Below are 22,448 nucleotides of genomic sequence, written 5' to 3'. Positions count from 1 at the left end.
AGCCGGTAAGCTGTGGTGTAGTCTACCTGATACGCAGGTATACGCGTATACCCACTAGGAATGGTAAAAGATAATACTAGTTGCAACTTACACTCTTAAATGTGCATTGAAAATTGCCAGCTGATGAAACCTATGCTCCAGTGACCACATTCATATATCTAAGGCTTTATGCAGCTGCTAACTGGCTGAGTAAGATAGTGATCAACACTAAATACTAGAAAATCAGTCTGTTCTCCCCACCTATAGGTGTCATTTACACTAGGGACGCTGTGGACATGTCACCACCACTTTTTGAAAGCATTTGTTAAAAATGTTCTGGAAAATAGCAACAAGAAATGTTAAATAACAAATGTGAGTGCTATGGGAATGTTTTTTTGGCACAATAAGAAAACACGCTATGCAATGTAAATATAGAGAAAGCATTGTCCAAAAAATTACTTAAGCAAAAAAAAACTATTTACTGATTACAGCATTAGGCCCATATTCCAATGTATTTTATATTCTGAATTGTCACTAGCAAGTGTTTTGCTACAACTCCTGATCGGAGCCCTTAAATGTCCCCATGTCACATGTCGACACATGTCGACACAAAGTGACGTGGTTGCCCACCCGTAACTGTCATTGGCTGTTTAAGTCTTTGCGGTGTTGATAACACATAGCCTTGCAGTCTTTCAGAATGCTCTCTATTACATGCACATGTATAGGCCTACTGTATGTATTAGCGAGAGTAGTGGTGCTTGTGGGACGTCGCTCTGGGGCGGGGGGAGTATGAGGCTGGGAGGGAAAAATCACGGTATACTCACTACAAAAAACTAGATTACACCACTGCCAGTAAAAACAAGACCATCAGATAAGAAACAACAAAGAAACCTAAGCAACAACATCATATAACAGTAAAAACTAATCAACAGATAAATCATAAACAACAACTTAAAAAAAACAGTAAAATAATCAGTCAATAAAACATAGCAATGTCAAAGCCTGTCAAACACACAAGATTTCACACTTTATACAGCACATGGTGAGATAAAGGCCAGTGCCCGGGCTAGATCTGTGTCAAACGATCATCATAAATATCCCGGGTTTCCAGCGGTTCATACCAGGCTCCGAATTAAACCCACCACATGCGCAGCCTTTCACTTGCCAATAAAAATTCTGAATCTCAACAAAAGTCACTGGGGTCTCCAGTGACTTTTGTCGCATTGTTTTGATTATCGAGAGTAATGGGGACTTTCTGTCCTGAATGAAACTTTGCTTAGAATTTTTTTTTAAACTGAATTGTTTTAATGCTGTGATCACCACAAACAACAGTTTCTATGCCTCCTGTGTATTGGGGTGGAGCCAGAAATATCATAAACACAAATATCAAAACCTGGGTAAAGCAACTATAAAATGTAAGTGAAAAAATTGGGATTTTTTGTATTTTGGGTGATCTGATCCAAACCTTGGCAGCCTCACTAAAACTGACAATGACTCTCAACAGCAACAACATGACAAACTGATTGGCTTTTTTATTGTTTCCTGCAACAATTTCTTGGTAAGGACGAACAAGACAACATGACCAATTGAGGACAGTGGGGGGGAATCATTTTAAGAGCACTGGTGGCTCAATGAGACATGAGACAGCTCCCCACAGAGGCTTGTGCCTAAAGTCAGGCTTAGCATAAATTTTACACAGATCATAATTCAACTACAAACAATGCCAAGCCAGCAGAAGCAAACAAGCCTTTTCCCTTGTGCTAATGTAGTCTCCCTCCAAGAAGCGAGGCCAGCTGCTGTTGCTCTGAGCGTCAGGTTTCCAGTCAGCCCTCGCGGCAGACGTGCCACCGTGCATCTGCCACGGATGTCAAGTCACTGCAATATCCTTGACACCACTCATTGGCCAACAGAGACAGAGGGAGGGAGAAGAGAGGGAGACAGAAAGACACTGAATGCATGTTTTCATCATGTTGTGTACCCCGAGACAAGTCCTGACAGGATACTAAATAATTAGATTTCACACTATGCTAAAATGCAGAGGTGTATTCCAGAGAGGTCGCCTTCAAAATAAACATCAGTTTTTATGAATGTCAGGAAATCAATTTGACACAATTCACAGGTGCTTGCAGACACATTGAAAAGTATGTGAAATATTTGGTAATCTTGGGCTTTCCTGTACAGCTCTGTCATATTCAACAATAAAAAACATAACAAATAACACAAACCACAGCAATGCTAACAATATTTCAGAGGCTTGCTTACATGCTGTCAGCATTTCCCCCTTCATTTATTTTCACTGTTTATCTCACATAAAACTGAAAAAAACCCACATTTTTTTCTCTGTTGCTTAGGGCAGAAAGGACCAATAATAGCAGTCTGCTGTGCGGAAAGCTGCCAGTACAGACCTGCTCTTTGCACAAAGGAGAAGAGTGCAACAAAAGCTGTTAGGTGCCTCTAATTTCTGAGGTGACATTTTATCAATATTGCTATACAACGTCTCTCCATAGTTACTTTCTCTTCTCAATTACAGAGACCGGTGAGCCTTGAGACGTATCCTGAAGGTCAAAGTTTCCGGTAAAAGTCTGCTTTTGTGTAGCCAAAAGTTCTAGTGCTCTACAGTACATTTAACATCAGCATTTTAATTGAAAATTACCTATTAATGCTACACGGTAAAGCTTTTTTTAGTTTATATTATAGCACTATCAGCAAGGGACACTTGGTGAGAAAATATATGTTTATGTTATTTGGCCATATATGTAGAGTTGTTCAGAGTTTGTTAGTACTTTATGAGTAAAATGACAAAAATCTAATGGAAAATAACATTATCTATTTTATCTATCCAATCTACAAAATCTATAATTTAATGAAAAGTTTGATACAGGTCCAATATATGACATTGAACATTTTAGACAAAAGTATGCTAACGTTAAGTGACCAATTTAGCATTAAAATTTAGTAAACCTTTTCCCCAGCATGTTTTAATAAGATTAATGCTGGCTTTTTAAAATTGGCAAATGCTAACAAGCAAGAATACAAAATCTTTAATGGTATACTGTATGTGTGGTACTGCGTAATCACAATAATATTTAGCTTGATGCACTTTATCTCCATACAACATTGTGTCATCATGCAGATGGTACATTAAGGCACATTCTCCATTCGCTGGTTTCATTTGAAGAAAAAAAAACCTAGAAATTTCTAATTTAAGGTGGTATGAGATAAAAGGAAGGGAAAAACAGTGGGAAGCTTTAACCTGAAAACCTTCTCCAGTGCCTCCTGCATTCAACATTCATCATTACTGATCCCAAATCACAGCTTCGCCTGGTCAGAAGTGCACAGCTGGCAGCATGAACACAAGCATGAGATGAGGTGCCTGGGGTGGTTAGATCTCACTCGAGATATTGCCCTGTCATAGGTGTGAAAGTGCTTTGATTTTCTAAATAGGTCAGCTTTTGATTTGACATTCATTAGCAGAAGGTGTCCCCTGGTTTGTGTCCCCCCTAACTTCACTGGCCAAGAAGGAAAAAAAACACATCTGTCTTCAACGCAGGCATGCACCACGAGAGGCAAACACAACACCTATTAGATAAGTGTGTCTCTTTCATCAGGCATCTGATTCCAGGCCTAATTTTCCACAGGTAAAAACCCTGCCTCTCTAGAGCATCTGTCATCTCTGTAAACGCTTCGTCTTAAGCACTGATGTTGCCATTCCCGGGCACCACGAAACAGATGGCGGTGTTAAATCTGAATGATGTAGTACACGTCCCTAGTGGACTTTGTTTTCTTACATCGCCATTACTCTTCCAGTCCTCTGTGATAAATTTGAAGAAATCTAGGAGGACATTACGAGGGGCTGAGAGGTAATACAGTGCCGGCCTGATGTGGAGAGTGGCTGCTTTTCTTCTGTTAGCCTATTTCTTGGAGATTGCACATTTTAGCTGATCATGGCTGTGAATACTCAAAAAACTTACTTGATGCTTCTTGTGTAATAACTTTTCATTCATTCTTGGCACAAGGTTGAAAAGGTAAAATGCTGACAAGAGTGCCCCACACCGAACGCTCTGATTATACCAGCTCACTGGTGATTTTTCAACAATGCAATGAAAATGGATTGGGGGAAAAAACACTACCTTTTTTTCGCCATTTAGTATGAAATGAAGCTCACATAATTTCAAATGGAAACCATCCTTATGGATACAGTGGTGATTGCTCAGTGTGGTGGCTGATTGCAAAGCTATCTCCAATTCTGACCCCCTGCTGAAGAGCCACAAAGACGGACAAAATGGCCTACGGCAAAGATTTGACTTTACAAATGAGTCTTCTGTCTGGTACAGACCATTTATGTTACTTTCCCCTTCTGTTTGGAAAGTGCACAAAATCCTCCTTCTGGAAAAATGCTGCTTCTTTAGGGCAAGTCAGTTTACAGTGTTCTTTCAAATCCCACATTTGGAAACATGTTTGGGTTGTAACATTGTTATTTGGAATCTGTGAATCTCTGTTACATTTTAGTGAAGGGGAATTACATTTACAATATGCAACTTTTTGTTTTGAGACAGAGAGATTGTTGTAAATCCCGCCCTCCTTCCCTTCAGATGGTCTAATTCCTGCCACAGCACCTGTCATTCATCTTGACAAGCTGTCTACCTGGAAAACGGCATCTAGCTACCCAGCATCTGTGAAGCACTGCAGGCATTTCACTAGCAGACAGCTAACACTGCCAATCTGCACTAAGATAAAAAAAAAAAATGCTGATATTCCCATTGTACTAAATGGGTTCTGTCTGCCTTAGGGCCTTGACAAAACAAGCACACCTCAAAGAAGTAGCTTTGACAAAGGCAGGCTGATCAAATACATTGTGTCACCAGCAATTGAACACAACACAAAAAGTATAGCCAGCAGCTTGCTGCCCACTGACATGCATATATGCTCTGCGCCTGGAAGAGAGGACAGAACAAGTCACTACTCTGTATCTTTAATCTAAAAAACAGTTTAGGTTCACCCAAGGGTGTAGCTGGAACTCTGCGGCCCTTGAAAACCACTGCTTTGGCTACTGTTTTCAGCTGTGATGGCAATGTCTGTTGGCCGGAACCATCACTTTGGTCCAGACTGAAATATCTAGTGTTGTAGTAGTCGAGACCGGTCTTGGTCTTAAGACCACTTTTTGATGGTCTTGGTCTCGTCTCGGACTCGACCGCCTTTGTACTCGGTCTTGTCTCGGTCTCGGACATTGAGGACTCGTGACCAGTCAAGACTATAACTTTGGGAATATCAATAAATTGCTTTTGCATTGTCTGATTTGATAACATCCTAACTTTAATTGGAAGTAAAACTTATTGTTTCAAATGCAACCAGTAACCCTAATTAAACATGTGTTGTTCCTGTTAACAACTGTCACCCCTCCCCGCAATGCTTACGTTGATTTCAGCTCTTAGTGTTTGTATGTGGGTGATTTAATGGGAATGTGGATCTTCCAGATCAATTTGTGAATATCTATGATCTCGTTCAACATTTTATTGCGTGCAATGCAATGCAGGGAACTGGTCTTGGTCTTGACTCGGTCTCGCCCTCCCTCGGTCTTGGTCTCGACTGCTCTCAGGTCTTGTCTCGGTCTTGATAAACTCTGGTCTTGGTCTTGACTTTGACGGTTTGGGCGGTCTTGACTACAACACTAGAAATATCTCAACAACTAATCAATGGATTGCCATGAAATTTGGAGATGATGGGGTGGTGATGGTATAGTGGATGAGATGCATGCCTTTGGTTTGAGAGACCTGGGTTCAATTCCCCAATGTAAAACATGCACCAATGTCCCTGAGCAAGACACTTAACGCCTTGCTCCAGAGGCGTGTGACCGCTGACGTATATAGCAATTTTAAGTCGCTTTGGATAAAAGCGTCAGCTAAATGAATAAATGTAAATGTAAATGTAGATATAGAGGGTAAGCGCATAATGTCACAGAACGCAGTTACGCCCACTGAGTGGCAGAAAGACGAGCAGCAGTGTTTGCTTGAATCGGCTAAAACACAAACAACACATCCAAAATGGGAAAGAGCTGGACCGCTGGTTCTTTGGTAAGCAGTAAGGATCACTGTCGAGTCCGACTACCTTTAATTTGAGCAAATAATCACTTGTTTTACTCCCGGTTTGCTAAATGCAGCCATGGTAACAGATGTTTTGCCACTCGGTCCAGCTCTCCACTCTACCCTCTACTCATGGTTCTCTGAGGATGAATATTATTGACCTGGTGATATATTCTATTGACTCTAGTGATCCTCTTACTTTTCCTCTAGTTTGTGAAATGTCTCACTTGTTGAATGGATTGACATGTAATATTCTACACACATTCATGTCCCCTTCAGGATGAATTATAATCACGTGAGTGAACCCTTCACTTTACATCTAGTGACACAATCAGGTCTTTGGTTTAGAACAAATGTCTGCTAGATTAATGACATCAGACTGTTTTGTGCAAACAAGCACATGTTAGCATGCTAAAATCCTGCCAGGATCCTGGCAAACGACCCCACTGAGGTTAAATAGCTGAGTTTCCCTGCCAGTCAGTCAGAACTGAAGAAGTCCTTTGGATGAGGGACGAAACGTCTTCCAGTATCTTCAACCAAGTCCAGTTGCCCTTGACTTTAACCTTCGTTGGATGGATGCTGGTATATTTTTGTGACATTCCTTAATGTTACAAGGATAAGCAGGCTGCTACAAGCATGCATGGTGAATGTTGTTTAGCATTAGCTAGTGTTAGCAAACTCTAATCCTCCCTATGTGTGGTATATTGGGTGCCCTTGTCTGGATATGTACGCAGGCATTCTATATTGACAAACCCATCAGGTAATTTAGATTGATATCTTGCTCCTTAGTGTTAATACAGAGGTAGTTCTAAAGACCATCCCAAAGAAGTATTGATACATTTACTTTTTGTACAATTTGGTGTAGTCCATAAGTTGTTCAGTGAAAAATACTACGACTGGGGGTTTGTGTGTGTGTGTTGGTGATGAGGCGTTTTTTCAGTAGTTTTGGGGCTCTTTCAAACATTCAATTCTTAACTGCTACACCATGAAACTTTGAAATCCTGCAACTCTCCTCCTCAGTTCTCCTCCGTGCCAGTCTCTTGTACTAAGATTTACAGTTGTTCCTCAGGGATGCTTCTGCCCTTTAAAACACTGTCACACAGCTATCCTTGTGCCCACGGGCCTCCGGGATCCAGCCTACGATGTGGCGTACCAAAGCAAGATGCAGGGGAAGGTGCGAGGTGTCAGCAGCCGTCTCTGAGGTGTCAAGTATAAAATAATACTTTGATCGCACCCGAGCTACGAGAGACGACCTAGCCGTGACCTCGCCAAGTGTCCAGCCAGGGCTATGCTACAGCTGTCATCCTTCTCATTTCCCTACAGAGACGTCACCTTCTCTCTGCTGATAAAATTAAAGACGCTCTACACATGAGCAACCCTCTTCATCCTCCTTGACCTTAGCACTTGATTTGTACCTAAGCACTGCAGCTTCTGATAACTCTCCTGAGATGAAGCCTTCTGCTGTCTCTCCAAAAAAAGATGATGGCTCAGTGCTCTGCGTTGTATAAACACGGTAAGAGGAGGCTGTGATCTAGGAGCTGGCAGACTGACTGCCATGGCTGTCATGCTGAGGTAGCATTTCCATGAGGTTCCCCCAGGCGTCAGCTCTCTTCTGAGACATGTAAATGTCCCAAAATGTCTTCAGAGCATCTAAAACATTTTTTTTTAGCTTAAGTCTCATGTCTTAAGGTTGTGAGCGCCTTATTTGCCTTTCAAATTTAATTATGTCTAAATTACTCAATTTCAGCTGTTCGGAGTGACAGAATGTGTACAGTATAGTTTCATAGGTTGTCTTGTCTCATTTGGCAATGGTTAGTATAACCAGTGTGCAGTATAACATTTTATACCAGTTAAAACGCTCAACAGTGATGGTAACTGAGTACATGTCCTCAAATACTGAAATTGATTAAGAAAATGTTTATGTGTATACAAAACTTAATCAAACTGGTGTTTACTATGTTCTGGAATTTTAAAATGAGTTTATTAAGTTTGTAAAACTTTTTTTTTTCTTGACTTGACTATTTACAGAATGTGCACAGCATTCAATTAGTACACAAAATATGATCCACTGATTTAATTAGCAAGCTGTAAATTACTACTACTAACTACTCCGAGTTGGACTAACATTAAAACGCTAGTTACAGGTAAAGGCTGAAGTGAATGAATCACTTGAAATAATAAGTATGTGATAGTTGAGTACATTTTGCTGATAATAGTACTTACAATTTGGAAGAGCCAAAGTTCATCTAATTGCCACTTGAGGCTGGCTCCAGAAGCAAGTCAGTCCTCATAGATCACTATGTTAAAATGCCCAAATTTTACGGCAGAAATAAGCATGTTTACAGCTTGGAACAAAAAACAGTATTGGTCGCTGTAGCTAATTTCCCCATGTATGACTACAGTACAAAGAGTGAATTTGTATAAAACTCACCAGTTTCAATTATAATTTTAAGTTATGTGCAAAAAGGAAGCGGCTGCTTTGGGTGACAGGTTGGTGCCCTCTCAGGTGGCTACCCACTTGGTGGTTCAGCAAACAGACTTCATTCAGCCGCCTCGGCTCCACCTCTTTGCCCATGTTTGGATTAGCTGGATTCATGCACTGTCAAGATGGCGACAGCCGGAGCACTGAGCTTTACAATGGCCATTGTATGTACAATAAAACTGTAACCAACAATTATATTCACTACTGATTAATCTGGCAAAAAAAATAAATATTCCAAGGTGATATTAAAATAGCTTATTTGGCTGACGAACAGCCCAAAACCCAATGATATCCAGTTAAAAGGATAATAAACACAGCAAAGCAGCAAATCTATCTTTGAAATGCTGGAATGAGTTAATTTTTAAGTTTTCTTTTATTTATTAAAATCAATCATTATCATTGGTGATGGTGATGGTGAGTCTGGTGTGGAAAGTCAGACCTGATCTTTTGAGTTAAAATAGGAATAGTTTTGTGGGCATATTTTGTAGGATAGTAAGAGAATTTATCATTTGACAAAGCACTCTGATAACCACCTACAGCCAAATGTATTTCATTTGTTATGGACACATATTTCAAGATAATTAAGGTATCAATAAATCCACTGATGCGGCTTTACAACCTTTTGAAGAGCAGAAGCCTTTTAAAACCATCCTCTTCCTTTCTCTTCCTGTTCACAAATGGCAGGCCTGTTTCTAGCATAAGCCATTGGGGTAATACCATGACAGAGAGACTGTAAATTGTTCTGCTTGTTATCCTCCGGCAACTGAAATCCTGCCACGCAGTCAGAGCTCAGATTGGTGACTGGGAGCTCCTTAGGCTTCGAGAAACATTGTTAGGAGACTTCCACATACGCACACACATGCACCAGCATACACGCACGGGCGCACACACATGCACGCACCCTCCTGGAGGCCCTGCCGCAGCTGGGACCTGCTATAACTTTCCTCAGGTTCTGGGTGAAAATAATGCACCTTTGTCCATCACAAAGCTTAATAGGACTGTGACTGTGAGGAGGAAGCAATGGAAGGACAGTATTATGTTGCAGTATTAACTGAGGTTGCTAAAATGCAACAATAAACATAATTTATAGATTACTGTATGTACCACAGACCTGTGGCTTTATGATAGCATTAGAATGTCTTTTATGTAAGTAGTTCTTTATGTGCTGCCTGCAGGACTAAACAAAGGACCAAGCGAACATGTCACGCAATGTATCTTATATTTATGGATGACCCAAATTGTATCAAATTAGATCATTTATCACAAAAACAAAGAATAACGCTTATGTTGTATACATGCACAATGTCAGCCTGCAGTAACAGTATCTTTTCAGCCAAATCCAGGACACAGGACACACAAATAAGAGAAAAACTAAGTGAATCAGCTGTCTCTGGAGGCGCAGGCTGGGCCCTATTAGTTGCTTTGTCTCCCGCCAGATAGCAGACATGAAAATCTCTTTGAGTCGACCCAGCCTCCAGCCTTTACATGATGGACTCCATTTTTCTTCTGTTCCACCACCAAGTACCAAGTACCCCAGCCCCACCCCCACCATTATTCACAATGCTGCTTTTAAAACAAATAGCTGCAGATTCCTGAGGCGGACCTGCGTTTTCCCCAGCAAGCATCTCTACACCTAAGCAGCAACACTTCAAGATACATCACTGTGTTAGAGAGGGAGAGGAAGTGTGTGCGTGTGTGTGGAGGCGTGTGATCTGCCACCACCCCCACCCCAAAAAAAACAGATAGCACAAAAGATGGATGAAGCCTGGGTGACATTCTGACTCCACCACAAAAGAAAACATTGACCACCCTGCTAACAAAAGCCAAGGGACAGAATAATGTTTTTTTTTTCTTCTGTGTCTGTTTTCCTTTTTCCAGCTGCTGTCAATTCAATCCAATTTTGACACACTAAATGTGGCAACAATCATTCTTTCTTTGAAGTGGTGCAGGCAGGCATACATATTTGTAGCACATTGTGTGCTCATCAAATACAGTGGGACACCAACAAACCAAACGGAAAGCCTTTGACCTTGTGTGGCTTGGAGAGTGTGATACCTCCCTAGATAAAATCAATATTCTGCATTTAGCTTTGCCCTTTTTTAAAATGGAGCAACATACAGGACTGTTTATTTTGCATCGACATGAGAAACACATTGGAGTGTCATTGAGTCTGCTGGGTTTGTTTTGGGATCAGAGATTCAAAAACAGAATACTGTTTCAAGATCCTGCGATGCATCCGATCTTTTTTCTACATTTTCTAAACCTGGCTGATTGCTTATTAAGAAGTAGGGTTCAATGTTAAATTTTGCTTTTTTAAGGGAATCTTAAAGGACAACCCAAAGGTCAGTCAAAACATTTCACACTTCACAAAGTACTTCATTAACAGGAAGTGTTCTTTTGAGTTTCAAACAGGGCAGAAAATGAGCATAAATGACTCCTAACAGCTCATGCACCATAATCCAGCTGCTATGAACCTTTAAAATCTCAATTCTACCTCATATTCTTTTACATTTACTCAAGGCCAAATGGCCAGACTGCAGTGAAGTCGCTGGCATTAGATGCTGCTCATTTAGACCTGGAGAGACATAAATACAACACATTGCATATTCAAGTGCTTTTCAATTCAGTGCACTCACTGAAGCTGTTTGAAGTACTGTCATTGTCATGTTTTTGCCCTAGTATGAACTCAAAAGTACAACATGAGAACCCAGAGTTATTTATTACTTGTAAGAACACTCTTGTTAGCTTTAACTAATGCAGTCTAATACGACCAACCTGTTATATATCCTACCTTCATGGAGTCTGTGAAGGTTCTCAGTCATCTAGGCCATTGCTATCTAAGGAAGGTTAAAATCAAGGGCAACTAGACTGGTTGAAGAGACTTGAAGATGTTTTGCCTCTCATCCAGAGGCTTCTTCAGTTCTGACTGACTGGTAGGGAAACCCAGCTATTTAAGATCTGTGGGGTGACTGTGAAGAAGATCGATACAGCTTGGTTCGTTAGTGCTCCTGGCTGTTGTGTTTGAAACACCAACAGGTCAAGTCTGAATGACCATTGTTGACATTCTCATGAGGCCAAATGTGAGTGTTTGTTTAGTTTCCTGGGAAGGGATGAAAGGACAGCATTGCAAGTGGGGGATAAGTGGTGTCGCAAACCTTCTCCCCTGTTAAGTGAAAGTCTTTCCATTTGGGTGTAAATGGCCTCCTTGACATCTCTTTCAACCTCCTCCCTGTCTAAAATATGTACATGGTGGTCCCTAAAGAATGTCCTTTTTTATTCTGATGCAAGTAAACTGCTGAGTCTTGAGTTGAGGTGTTCAATGTTGGGCCATGTGTTTTTGTGTAGAGGCTGTTTCATTTTCCCCAATATACTCTGTATGTGCATTCCTTACTGCATTGGACAGCATTTACAAGATTGCTTTTCTTGTGTTTGGGTGTGCGGTCTTTAGGGTGGACCAGTATCTGTCTTAGCGTCTTCTTGGGCTTAAAAAACACTGGGATGTGGTGAAAATTCTCCTGAGCTTCCCTGATACTCCAGACATGTATAGAATCACAATGTTTAATCTTCTTTTGATGGCGCTAGCATATGCTCTGGTGGGTAGTGGGAATTGAAAAGTAGGTATTGGTCTGTTTGTGTGGGTTTCCTGTATACTCAAATGTGAAGGCTCTTGTTCTCTTCAATGTGTATGTGAGAATGCCAACAATGGTCTTTCAAACTTGGCTTCATGTGTATCCAACAACCATAATGGCTGTCATCACAACAGCAAGGAGCAATAACAAACCAAACTGTATCGATCATCTTGACTATGACCCCACAAAGGTTAAATAGCTGGGTTTCGCTACCTGTCAGTCAGAACTGAAGAAGCCTCTCAGATGAGAAGTGAACTGTCTTTGAGTATCTTCAACAAGTCCAGTTGCCCTTGATTTTAACCTTCCTTGGATACCTTCATGAAGGTTATAATTTTCAGTTCAGTTAAGTGATGTAGGGAGTCAACTGTATGATCATTTTGGAGGATGTAGTTTGTGGTGCTGTTGAACTGTATTGCATTACATAGAGAACACTTTCAATGCCGACATGTTTAATATTATTTATTTCTACAATACACAGTATATGGCACCCACAGTATGGTTAGGGAAATATTGTGTTTATTGTGGTTTAAATAAGACAACAAAAAACTGCAATTTTGTTGTTGTTGTGGTGGTGAATGTGTTAACAAACATTTGCCCATTTACAGATCTAGCACACACGGAGCAGTTCGCTTCTTATCCTGGTTGACCTATCAGCTAACTTTCACACAATCAATCACTATCCACTATCCACCAACTTGACAATAGGCATCTTGGGCAAAGCACTCCTATGGTTCAAATCTTACCTCTCTGTGCATTCCTACAATGTGTCGTGGCAAGGAAAATTGTCATTCTCTCACTGCCTCTCAACAGGTGTGCACCAAGGCTCGGTGCTAGGGTCCCTTCTCTTCTTAATTTACACCACCTCACTGGGGCCGATCATTCGCTCGCATGGCTTCTCTCACCACTGCTATGCAGACGAAATGCAACTCTACCTATGCTTCCGACCAGATGACACCACTGTCTCAGCATGAATCACTGTCTCTCTGACATATCTGCATGGATGAAGGCTTGCCACCTTGAACTAAACCTCTCTAACACTTAATTCTTGGTCATTCCAGCCAAGTAACCGATCTACCATAACATCAAACTAGAAATCGGCGCCTCAGCCATGGGTGTCATGATTGATGACCAACTGTCCTCTTCAGACTGTGTTGTCTTGCGATGAAACCCCTACAAATGGTCCACAATGCAGCAGAGCGTCTGGTTTTTGATCAACCCAAAAGGACTCAAGTCACTCCATTACTCAGCAGCCTCCGCTGGCCCCCCATGGCCTCTACAATCAAATTCAAGTCACTAATGCTTGCAGACAGAGTGATTACTGGGTCTGCACCCATCCACCTAAACTCAATTATAAAAGTTTGTCCAACGAATGCCGTCTGGCTCAGCCATCTCTACACACAAAGCAATCTGAGTCCCTGATGTTCCCATCTGTAACACCACGATGTTGGAACGAGCTACCACATGCCATCAGAGCAGGGCCTCCATCTCTAAGTTTAAGAAGCTCTTGAAAACTCATCTCTTCCAAGAACCCTTCTTCTTATAACACCACTACCTCTAATCTCCAACTTGAACTTCCTGTGCTCTTTTTCTTGTATCTTCTTACAATTCTCTTGCATTGATTGCACTATTCGTTAACTCTTATTGTTTCCCCTAGGTATTTACCCCATTGATGTTGCACGTGCTAATAGCTCGTACTAGTATTTATTGCCATTCTTGCTAGTATCTTGTAGATCTCTTACTCTATTTATGCTTTATTGATGCTTGTATGTTGTTCATCAAATGTAAGTCGCTTTGGATAAAAGCTTCTACCAAAAAGAGTAAATGTAAATGGCTGGCTGTCATACCTGGTGAATGTAAGGGTATACAACTATAGATCCCGTTCCTGAACGTATGGATGATACATTGTTTAAATTTTCCACCTGCGTTCACAAAGGCAAAAACTTCGGTCAGAAATTGTAAACAAAACCCATGTGGTGGAAATGTTTGGTTACAGGTCATATAGTTGGCAGGTACAAACAGCAGCATAAAATCTTTTATGTTTAAAAAATCTGTAATGTATCTCCTTGAATGAATGAATTAATGTATATATATCCCTACATGCTACATACATAAAAATGTTCAATATATCCGGTGCTGACCTTTTGTCAAGAATAAATATTACATATTATAATAATAATATGACTTATTATTACATAATGCATGTATTTTTTGTTATAGTATTTTTTTAATATGTCGTTCTTGTTTTGATTGTAATTCTTCTAATCTCTATATCCATACTGAAAATCAAGATCCCTTTGACTGGCTCGCACCAGTTTGAGTCTAACGTTTACCCCAACTTAAACAAACAGCACCAAGGAGGTAAACGCTCCAGGGTTTGTTCAACTCAATAGACAAGGTGGGTGTGAACCCACCCTAAATCAAGTATTCACTAACCTTTAGCTCGGTTTTTGTCTCCACCAACCAACAGAAAAAAACACCTGGCTCTTGAGCTGCTGAATGCTCCGCTATGTTCACCGGCTAGTTACTAATTTTGTCTGTCCGCTGTACAGTGGGTTTATCAGAGCTTGTTCGCTTCACCTCCTGGTAAGGGTAAAGTGGTTATTGACAGCGATGAGTTAAACAATAACGTTTTGGGCCTTAAAAACAATGAATTAAAAGAGGCTAAAAGTAAAGTGTAGCTGATGGGAACCGCAGAGTTAGGTGATAGTTTTCTGTATGTTAAAATAAGCAACTCCTTTCATATTACACAGACTTATTCCATCAGGGTACCCCCAGGATTCTCAAAGTTAAATTTAAGACTTTTTAAGACCTTTTTAATACCACCAAGGATGCAATTTAATACCAACTTCACTTCCGTTTAATGGAAAATCTGTTTTAATTTTAAGCCAGAGACAATTATTTACGAAGTTACCTGAATTTAAGGGTTCAGATTAGGGGTGTGACGATACACTTAGCTCACATGCACGATTCACAATATTGGGTTCACGAGAACAAGACAAGAAGACATTTTAACACTATTTGATGAAATATTCAATGCTGAAATACATAAATGGGAGAGATTTTCTGCACCAATATATGGTAGAATTGTCTTTATTTAAATTTTTTAGCTTAAACTTTTTTGAACAATGAACATTTATGTCTTTTATCTTTAAATTGCATTGCATGTTTTCTTATAGTGCAAATAAACCGTTCTCAAAGTATTTTCATAAGTTTTTTTTAACATTTCTTGTTGCAAGCCATTTTTCAGAACATATTTAACAAATACTTTTAAAAAAATTGAAGGAGACCTGTCCCCACTATCCACAGTGTAAATGACAACTATGAAATGAATACAATATTTGTGCACTAAGAACTCTTAAGGGGTAAAATCAAAAATACAAACAAATTGTGTGGTATGAGTTGTTGCAATTAGTTACACCTTGGCTAGATAAGGTAATGTAATATAATATGCCAATTTCTTCAGTGATTATTCATCCTGGTCTGTTTTTCTAGAGCATCTAAAGGCTGCTTGAAATATAGTATTATATAGTATTGGCTTGAAAACAGCGGGGATAAGGAGTTGGGCTCCGGTTTGTTTTTCATTCGTTCCCGTGATCGGCGCATCTGGGTGATGTAAGTTTAATGTGCTTTAGTTTGATGTTTCCATTCACATAACGTTACCCTACAACTCGTCTCATACACACCTGTCTCTCCATTGCTGTTCACTGACCAGTAACCTTCTGCGGGTCTTCCAGCTCTGCTGTTCCATTAGCGCACGCCGATCAGCTTGTTGTGCTAACCTCAGCGCCACTGCCCTCAGCCTCGTTCGTATCTCTGGCTTTCTGAATTTCAGACACTTGCCCATTCTGAGTCGTCGAGCTAATGTGTAGCATTACAGAGACATTTTCTTTTCTTTTCTAACAACTGACTGATTCGCGCAGAGCTGGATGCCAGAGCTGTTGCACCGCAAAAACTTCACAGTTCAGAGCGTAAAGCTGAACACTGAAGTAAACAGGAACATTACCTGTACTGCTGTATAACATCAGAGTCACACCAAACGGAGTAAATTATGAAGTCTCACACACACAAAGTATTCATTTCAGTATTTCATTGATGTTACAGCATTAATTAAGTCCTACTAAAGGACAAGAAAAAATTTAAGACCTTGGTAAACGAAATTTAAGACTTCTAAGGCCTTATTTTTGGAATAGGAAATTTAAGAAATTTAAGACCGACATTTGCCACCGCTCTACATAAGAAAGGCTCTTCCTGTCCTGAACCTTTGGATTGGGTGAGTTGTATGCTGCAGGTGTGTCCAATATGAACAGTATTCCTAGGAATATTAGTATGGGTTATTTGAAAAAACTTACTTTTGTCCTTGATTGCTGTAGTTGTTGTCATACGATTCATATCCTTGGTCATCGTAAGCTGTTCCGTAGCCGTCATCATATTCCTGAAGTAATAGAGACAAAACACAACCAGTTACTAACATTATAGAGTGAAGAAGCCGAGAGGACAGATGTCAGATCAGAGCTGCCTTGTGCTCTGTTGTTTGGTTTAATTGTGAGCTAAACACATTTCTGAAATTGGTTTGCAACCATTTCTAAGGCAAAGCCTTAAACTTAGCACAGATATAGGTCAAACTGCTTCATCTGCTGCTGTTGGTATAGCACCCTATGTGCACTACTAATAGAGTGGCAACTGACTGACAGTGGGATGTAAAGACTCTTGCTGTGGCAATGTTTCATCAGCACCTCAAAGGATGAGCATTGAACATCTGTTTGTGGTTCAGCAATCTGCCCCGTCCCCCTTCTGCACTCCACCCAGACCCCCGCCAAGAGGAACATCAAAGCAAACCAATGCCGCACCCGTCCTAATTTGGGATAAATGGGACTTATGTTCCACAAAAGGCATCGACCCCTAGCGACACATCTCTCATCCCCCACACACTTCTTTTCTAATTCCATCTGCCCTTGATTTGCATGCTTGAAATTAATGTCTGTAAGATTTAGCACCAGAAGAAAATGCTCATCGCATCCATATTATTAAGGCTCTAATTCCTGATTAGAAACATGCATTTGCCAAGTGACAGTATTTCAATTGACTCTTTTATCTTTAATACTCCAGAAACAAAGTAAGTGTAAAGAAGCTACATTTCACTCTCAACAAAGTGACCTGGATGAGGTAATGCTTTGTGGGTAATATATTTGGTGCAACAGTTGCTTGGACATGGTTTTCTGTCACTATTAGGGAAACACTTGCGCTTTAGGAATCATTTTTACATTCTCCAAACGTTCCTTGGTCATCCCATTGGGTTGGTTTCAAGACTACTTTGTGATTTCTTTGTTGTTTGCATGTCATTGGGAGGTCTGCTGGTTTTTGTGGAGGTCTTTGTCAGTTCCCTTCTATTTGTGTTGAAGTAGCTTGGAGGGAATTAAGTCCCTCCTGGCATTTGTAATTCTTCAGTTACAAGAGCTTGTGCAAAACAACAATTCCCCATGCTAATGCAAGGACTAAGTTTAGTCAGCATCTGCACTTGTGACGATATTAAACCCCTTGAACACTTTCAAAAACAATAGGAGCAGTGGTTTTCAAAAAGCAGTGCAATTTTGTCAAAAATGATTAATTAAAAACACTTTTCAACAGGCAGATGAAACTGCAGACTTTGATTTGCTATTTCCTATCATAACCCTTTTCTGCCTCACAAAACACAAAATAATAATTTCCCTTGTAATTTCTGAATAGTTTTCAATAGTCAAAGATAATCATCACAACACAGACAACAGTTAATTGTTAATATTTAAATGATGCTTTTTGGAGGGCACCGGCTTACAGTAAGAAGGCAATCTAAAATAATCTACAATAGAAGGTGAACAAGTTGGCATGGATTTTGATGATGATTTCTGATTGTAATGATGTTCAAATGTTTAATTCAATCAAGCTATGCAACAAATATTAAAAAATGCTCCATTTTTTGCGATAGAGGATTATTCAACTTAAAGGTCCAGTGTGTAATATTTCTGAGGATCAGAAATACAATATAAGATCCATAACTATGTTTTCAGTGGTGTATAAAGACCTTACACGATGAACCATTATGCTTTTATTATCTTAGAACAGGGGTTTTCAAAGTGTGAGGCGGGCTTCTAGGGGACCTCCAAGCAGTTTCAGGGGAGGCTCAGTGGATGGAAGTGAAACAATATGACATTACTTATTTCATTAGCTATCAAAAGGAGATCACATAGAATAGCCTACATGTATGAGACTTCAGAGATACGGTAGTTTTTGGGAACTGTTTTCCCCCATCATAGTCAGAAACTAATAAAGACAGACCTTTTATAAAACTATTTGGTGCAGTCAGCAGTTATGTCAAACAGAAATATTAGGCTATTTTGGAAAAAAAGTTGAGTGTCTATGGGATCACAAAATATAATCACGATCCCATAGGCATCCAGGAATTGAGCAAAACTTACAAAGTAAACTAAAGATGTGGTGGGGGGCACCATTTCCCAAGCTTTGTCTGAGGTGAAACCGGCAGTCTCAGATTTTGAGAACCCCTGCCTTAAATTGAGGCATTTCTATCTACCTAACCGCGGATTCCCATTACATGGACGTCCCCATGTTGCACCATGTGTCTACAGTAGGCTAAAATGGACGAACAGCGCTACAGAACGCGTTTCGTTACCATGTTCATCTTCTTCTTCTTGTAGAATTCTGGCTGTGTAGGCGCTCAACACTACGTTGAATATGTACATTCAAAGAAAAAATAATTAATCGGAGCCATTTTTTCATCCATTAGATGGTGGGTTAGAATATAAGACAATTATCAGACAATATTTGAACTAAATGTTAAGGTGTTTAGTAAGCTCAGTTGGTAAAGCGCAGGACTCACACCTAGAAGGCTGTGTGTTTCATCCCATGTTGCAAGAATTTATTTTCCCCTCTTCAACAATTTGATCATGAAGCGACTGTTTCACATGCTCACAATAAAGCATGTGCTGCAGTGTGTGTGTGTGTGTGTGTGTGTTTGATATGCATCCATCAACCTATGGACGCTTTTTTATTTCCCCAGTATCTCCAGGCAGAGGACATTCAGGGGAATCAGGTTTTATTTTAAAGGTGCGTCAGGTAGGCTACAGACTTGTTGTAATGTCATTTATTAATTTTTCAAAGTAAAAGCTCTCAATTTACATCAAAAGAAGGCACTGCTGTTAAAAAAACGTTCTCGCGCTTTTATTTTGCAGGCAAAACCACTCAAAAGGAAGTGATTATGTAAGCAACTGTTGCTGTCATGACTGAGATCTATAATACCTGGGCGCGGGCCAGATATTATTACTGGCAGGCCGTTTTGGCGAGGGTCCATAATCACCAAGAGAAGTAACGTGTTTCCTTTATCATTGATGTAAGATTTATAATGGACTGTCGTGCAGAAACAGTGCCACAGTGTTTCACACTCTTGGCTTACATTTTCCATGTTTTGGCCAAGTCAACATATGGTTTTACTGAATAATTAAGTAAATATAATTTCTTAATATATCTACCTAAAGAAACCTAATTTCTTGACTGGCTACTCTCTTCTGTCTCATAAGAGACACCTTTTGTGCTGTGTCAGCCACCGTGTCCTACGCTCTTTGAAACGGTAGGGGGCAGTGGTAGACTGGACAGTTGGTTGCAATTCGCAACTTTGCTGCTAGATACCACTAAATCTGACACACTGAACCTTTAATGGGGATTTTCAGGTCATTTTTATCATGTTGTGGTGCTTCACTTTTTTTTTAACACGTGTTAAGTTATTTTTTCCATCCAAAATACAGACACGGATGGGTACAGAGGGCCAGTCTTAATTAGGTACTGGCTCCTGATACCAATGAGCTCCTTCTGCAGTCACTGTTGTAAAAGAGAATCATTATTTCAATTGTTGAACATTCTGCATTTTCTGTTTACCTACCATTAAAGTAACTTATTTACTTTAACTTTTCAACTAATGATACGTTCCTTAGCAATGCACAACTGCACTGTGGGTGTTTTTACATCATTTGGAGTGTAGAGCAGTCAGTTTGAAATGCTCTGAAGAGTGCACTAATGACAGCAAAGCTAAAAAAACACAGCTAGTTCTAGTTATATGTGTATAAATGTTGTGTGTGCCAAGGGTAACATTGGCCACCTAAAGGCAAAACATTTCATATACTTGCAGTGTTTTGGATTTTCTGAGCAGAGCCGCTGTTGTTCTATAAATGGCAAATGTAAGCGTCTGAGTAGCATTAGTATCGATACTGCAAGGATCAACACCAATAATCAGTACTGAATCTGCTTAAAGGATAATCATCGGTTTTATTTAGAGGACCGATGTGACAGAAGAACAAGGCCTCAGTCATGAATATGTTAGAGATTTTGATACTAAACTCTGTAGATCAACAAACTTCATGCTCTCATTTTCTGTTTGAACATCTTGGTCTTTGGAAACACAATATGATTTTATTGTTATTATTTTAATTGGCTGGCCCTCCACTTGTCGCTTGCTGGTATGATCAATTGTGTAAAAATGTCCTGGCATACTCTAGATATTTATTTTATGTCAAATCCCAGTCTTTATTCCTAAATCTTTTTTTAAGGAATTAAATAACTGCACATCTACCTTTATTTGGAATAAAAATATATCCCAAATAAGGAAGGAATATTTGGAAAGAAAAAAGGAGGATGATGGTCTGTTCTTTGTATTATTATTGGGCAGCCAACATCCATAAGATAATACTTTGGATCACTGTTCCATGAGACAACTGTTTAGTGTCTCATTGAACAGCTTTCAAGTCACTTTGCTCTTTAATTTGTGCCCCACTTCCCCTTATTAAACATCATTGGACAAACAACCCAATTTTTCATGGTTCTCTAAGGATACGGTCTCAGTTTAAACAACAAGCTCTTAGTACTTCTCCTACTCTGGAAAATGTCAACTTAGCACCATCTCTCACAGACTCATCTTTTGAACTAAGTGTGTGAAGGACCTTTTTAAGGAAGGGCACTTTATTTCCTTTGAACAGCTAAAGAAGGGGTTTAATATCCCTCAGCTGGGTTAAGATATTTACAGGTGTGTAGTTATATCAAAACCCACTTCTCTCTAACAACCCCACAGAGTACCTGGATAGATCAATGTCTGAGCATGGATCCAGTTGGAAGAGGTCTGAACTTAAAGAGGCACTTGGAGGAAGAGTTGGGTGATGTAGAGACAGTGGGCAGTTAAAATGTTACCTGTGAAAGATCACTGTGTCGTTTCTGAAACTCTTGCTCTAGTCTAGGTTGCTAAGCTGGTTCGGGAACATGTAGCCTACAGCTGAACTGAAGCCGTGTTTACCGGCTTGTCAAGACCCGCCTTACTTTGCTTCTGATTGGCAATTAGTCCTTAACTAGGTACTGTGCATGTGCAACTCCCAACAAAGATCTTTTAGAAGTGAGATGCATCACTCCAAAGCTAAAACAGAGCAGTCAGCACACAGGGTGAAAAGAGGTGCTGCAGCAATGTGCAGTATGACAAAAAATATGGTGTTTTTTGAAAGTTAAACCATGTAAACAGGTTCTGGTACAACCACTAAATACAATTATGAACCTGAAAATGAGCATAATACGATCACTTTAAGGTTCTGCATAGACTACACCTATCTGTGAGTTGGCCAAGTTCCCTTCCATTAATAAATCATAGCCAATGGTTTTTGGTTAAATGTGCCTGTGTATGTATCTTTCTACCTAGCAATAACTGTAATAATTATTATTTGTATGTTTATCTTACTGTGGAGTACTAAGCACTGTTGTTGTTATTGTACAAAATATGTGAAAATCAATAAACATATTTGAATAAGTATAAGTGTGTATGTGTGTCTGTGTGTGTGTGTGTGTGTGTGTGTGCACATACACACAAGCAGCTGTATTTTATCTATGAATTGTTAACACTTTAGCATTTCAAAGAGGTGAAAACAACAAAAAAACAATGCAATATACACAAGTTGCTCAAAGCCACGACTAAAGTCTTTGAAGCTGACACAGCTTTAGCTAAAAGGCAACTACTGAAGTAAGTTTGTGCATTGCTAGAAATGTCATCCCATTTGAAATTGAAATAATGTTTTTGACAGAAGCATACCTGTTTTTGTCACATAACTCAGGTATTTAAAGGTTGTCTCTATTATACAGTGCTTATTGGAGGCTGGAATAAACAAGCTTGGTTATAAATATTGAATGATAGGAATCTCGGCACGAGGACAAAAAGTTAAATCACATCGTTGTGATTGTGAAGTCAGCATCAGTTGTCAA

General features: G+C 39.8%; 1 protein-coding gene across 1 annotated transcript in view; it reads right to left on the bottom strand.

Moving 5' to 3' along the window:
• khdrbs3 (KH domain containing, RNA binding, signal transduction associated 3) overlaps nt 1-22,448 on the bottom strand; it is a 111,445-nt gene that overhangs the window by 6,039 nt on the left and 82,958 nt on the right. Inside the window, exon 7 of the mRNA XM_038725612.1 lies at nt 16,520-16,602. Within this exon, the coding sequence (XP_038581540.1) occupies nt 16,520-16,602 (83 nt within the window). The remainder of the gene's footprint in view (nt 1-16,519; nt 16,603-22,448) is intronic.

Source organism: Micropterus salmoides, unplaced genomic scaffold, assembly GCF_014851395.1.
Source record: "Micropterus salmoides isolate LMB-PRFRI ecotype aquatic unplaced genomic scaffold, ASM1485139v1 Ms_hic_scaffold_17, whole genome shotgun sequence".
NCBI classification, from domain to species: domain Eukaryota; kingdom Metazoa; phylum Chordata; class Actinopteri; order Centrarchiformes; family Centrarchidae; genus Micropterus; species Micropterus salmoides.
This window is presented reverse-complemented; position numbering and strand designations above follow the sequence as displayed.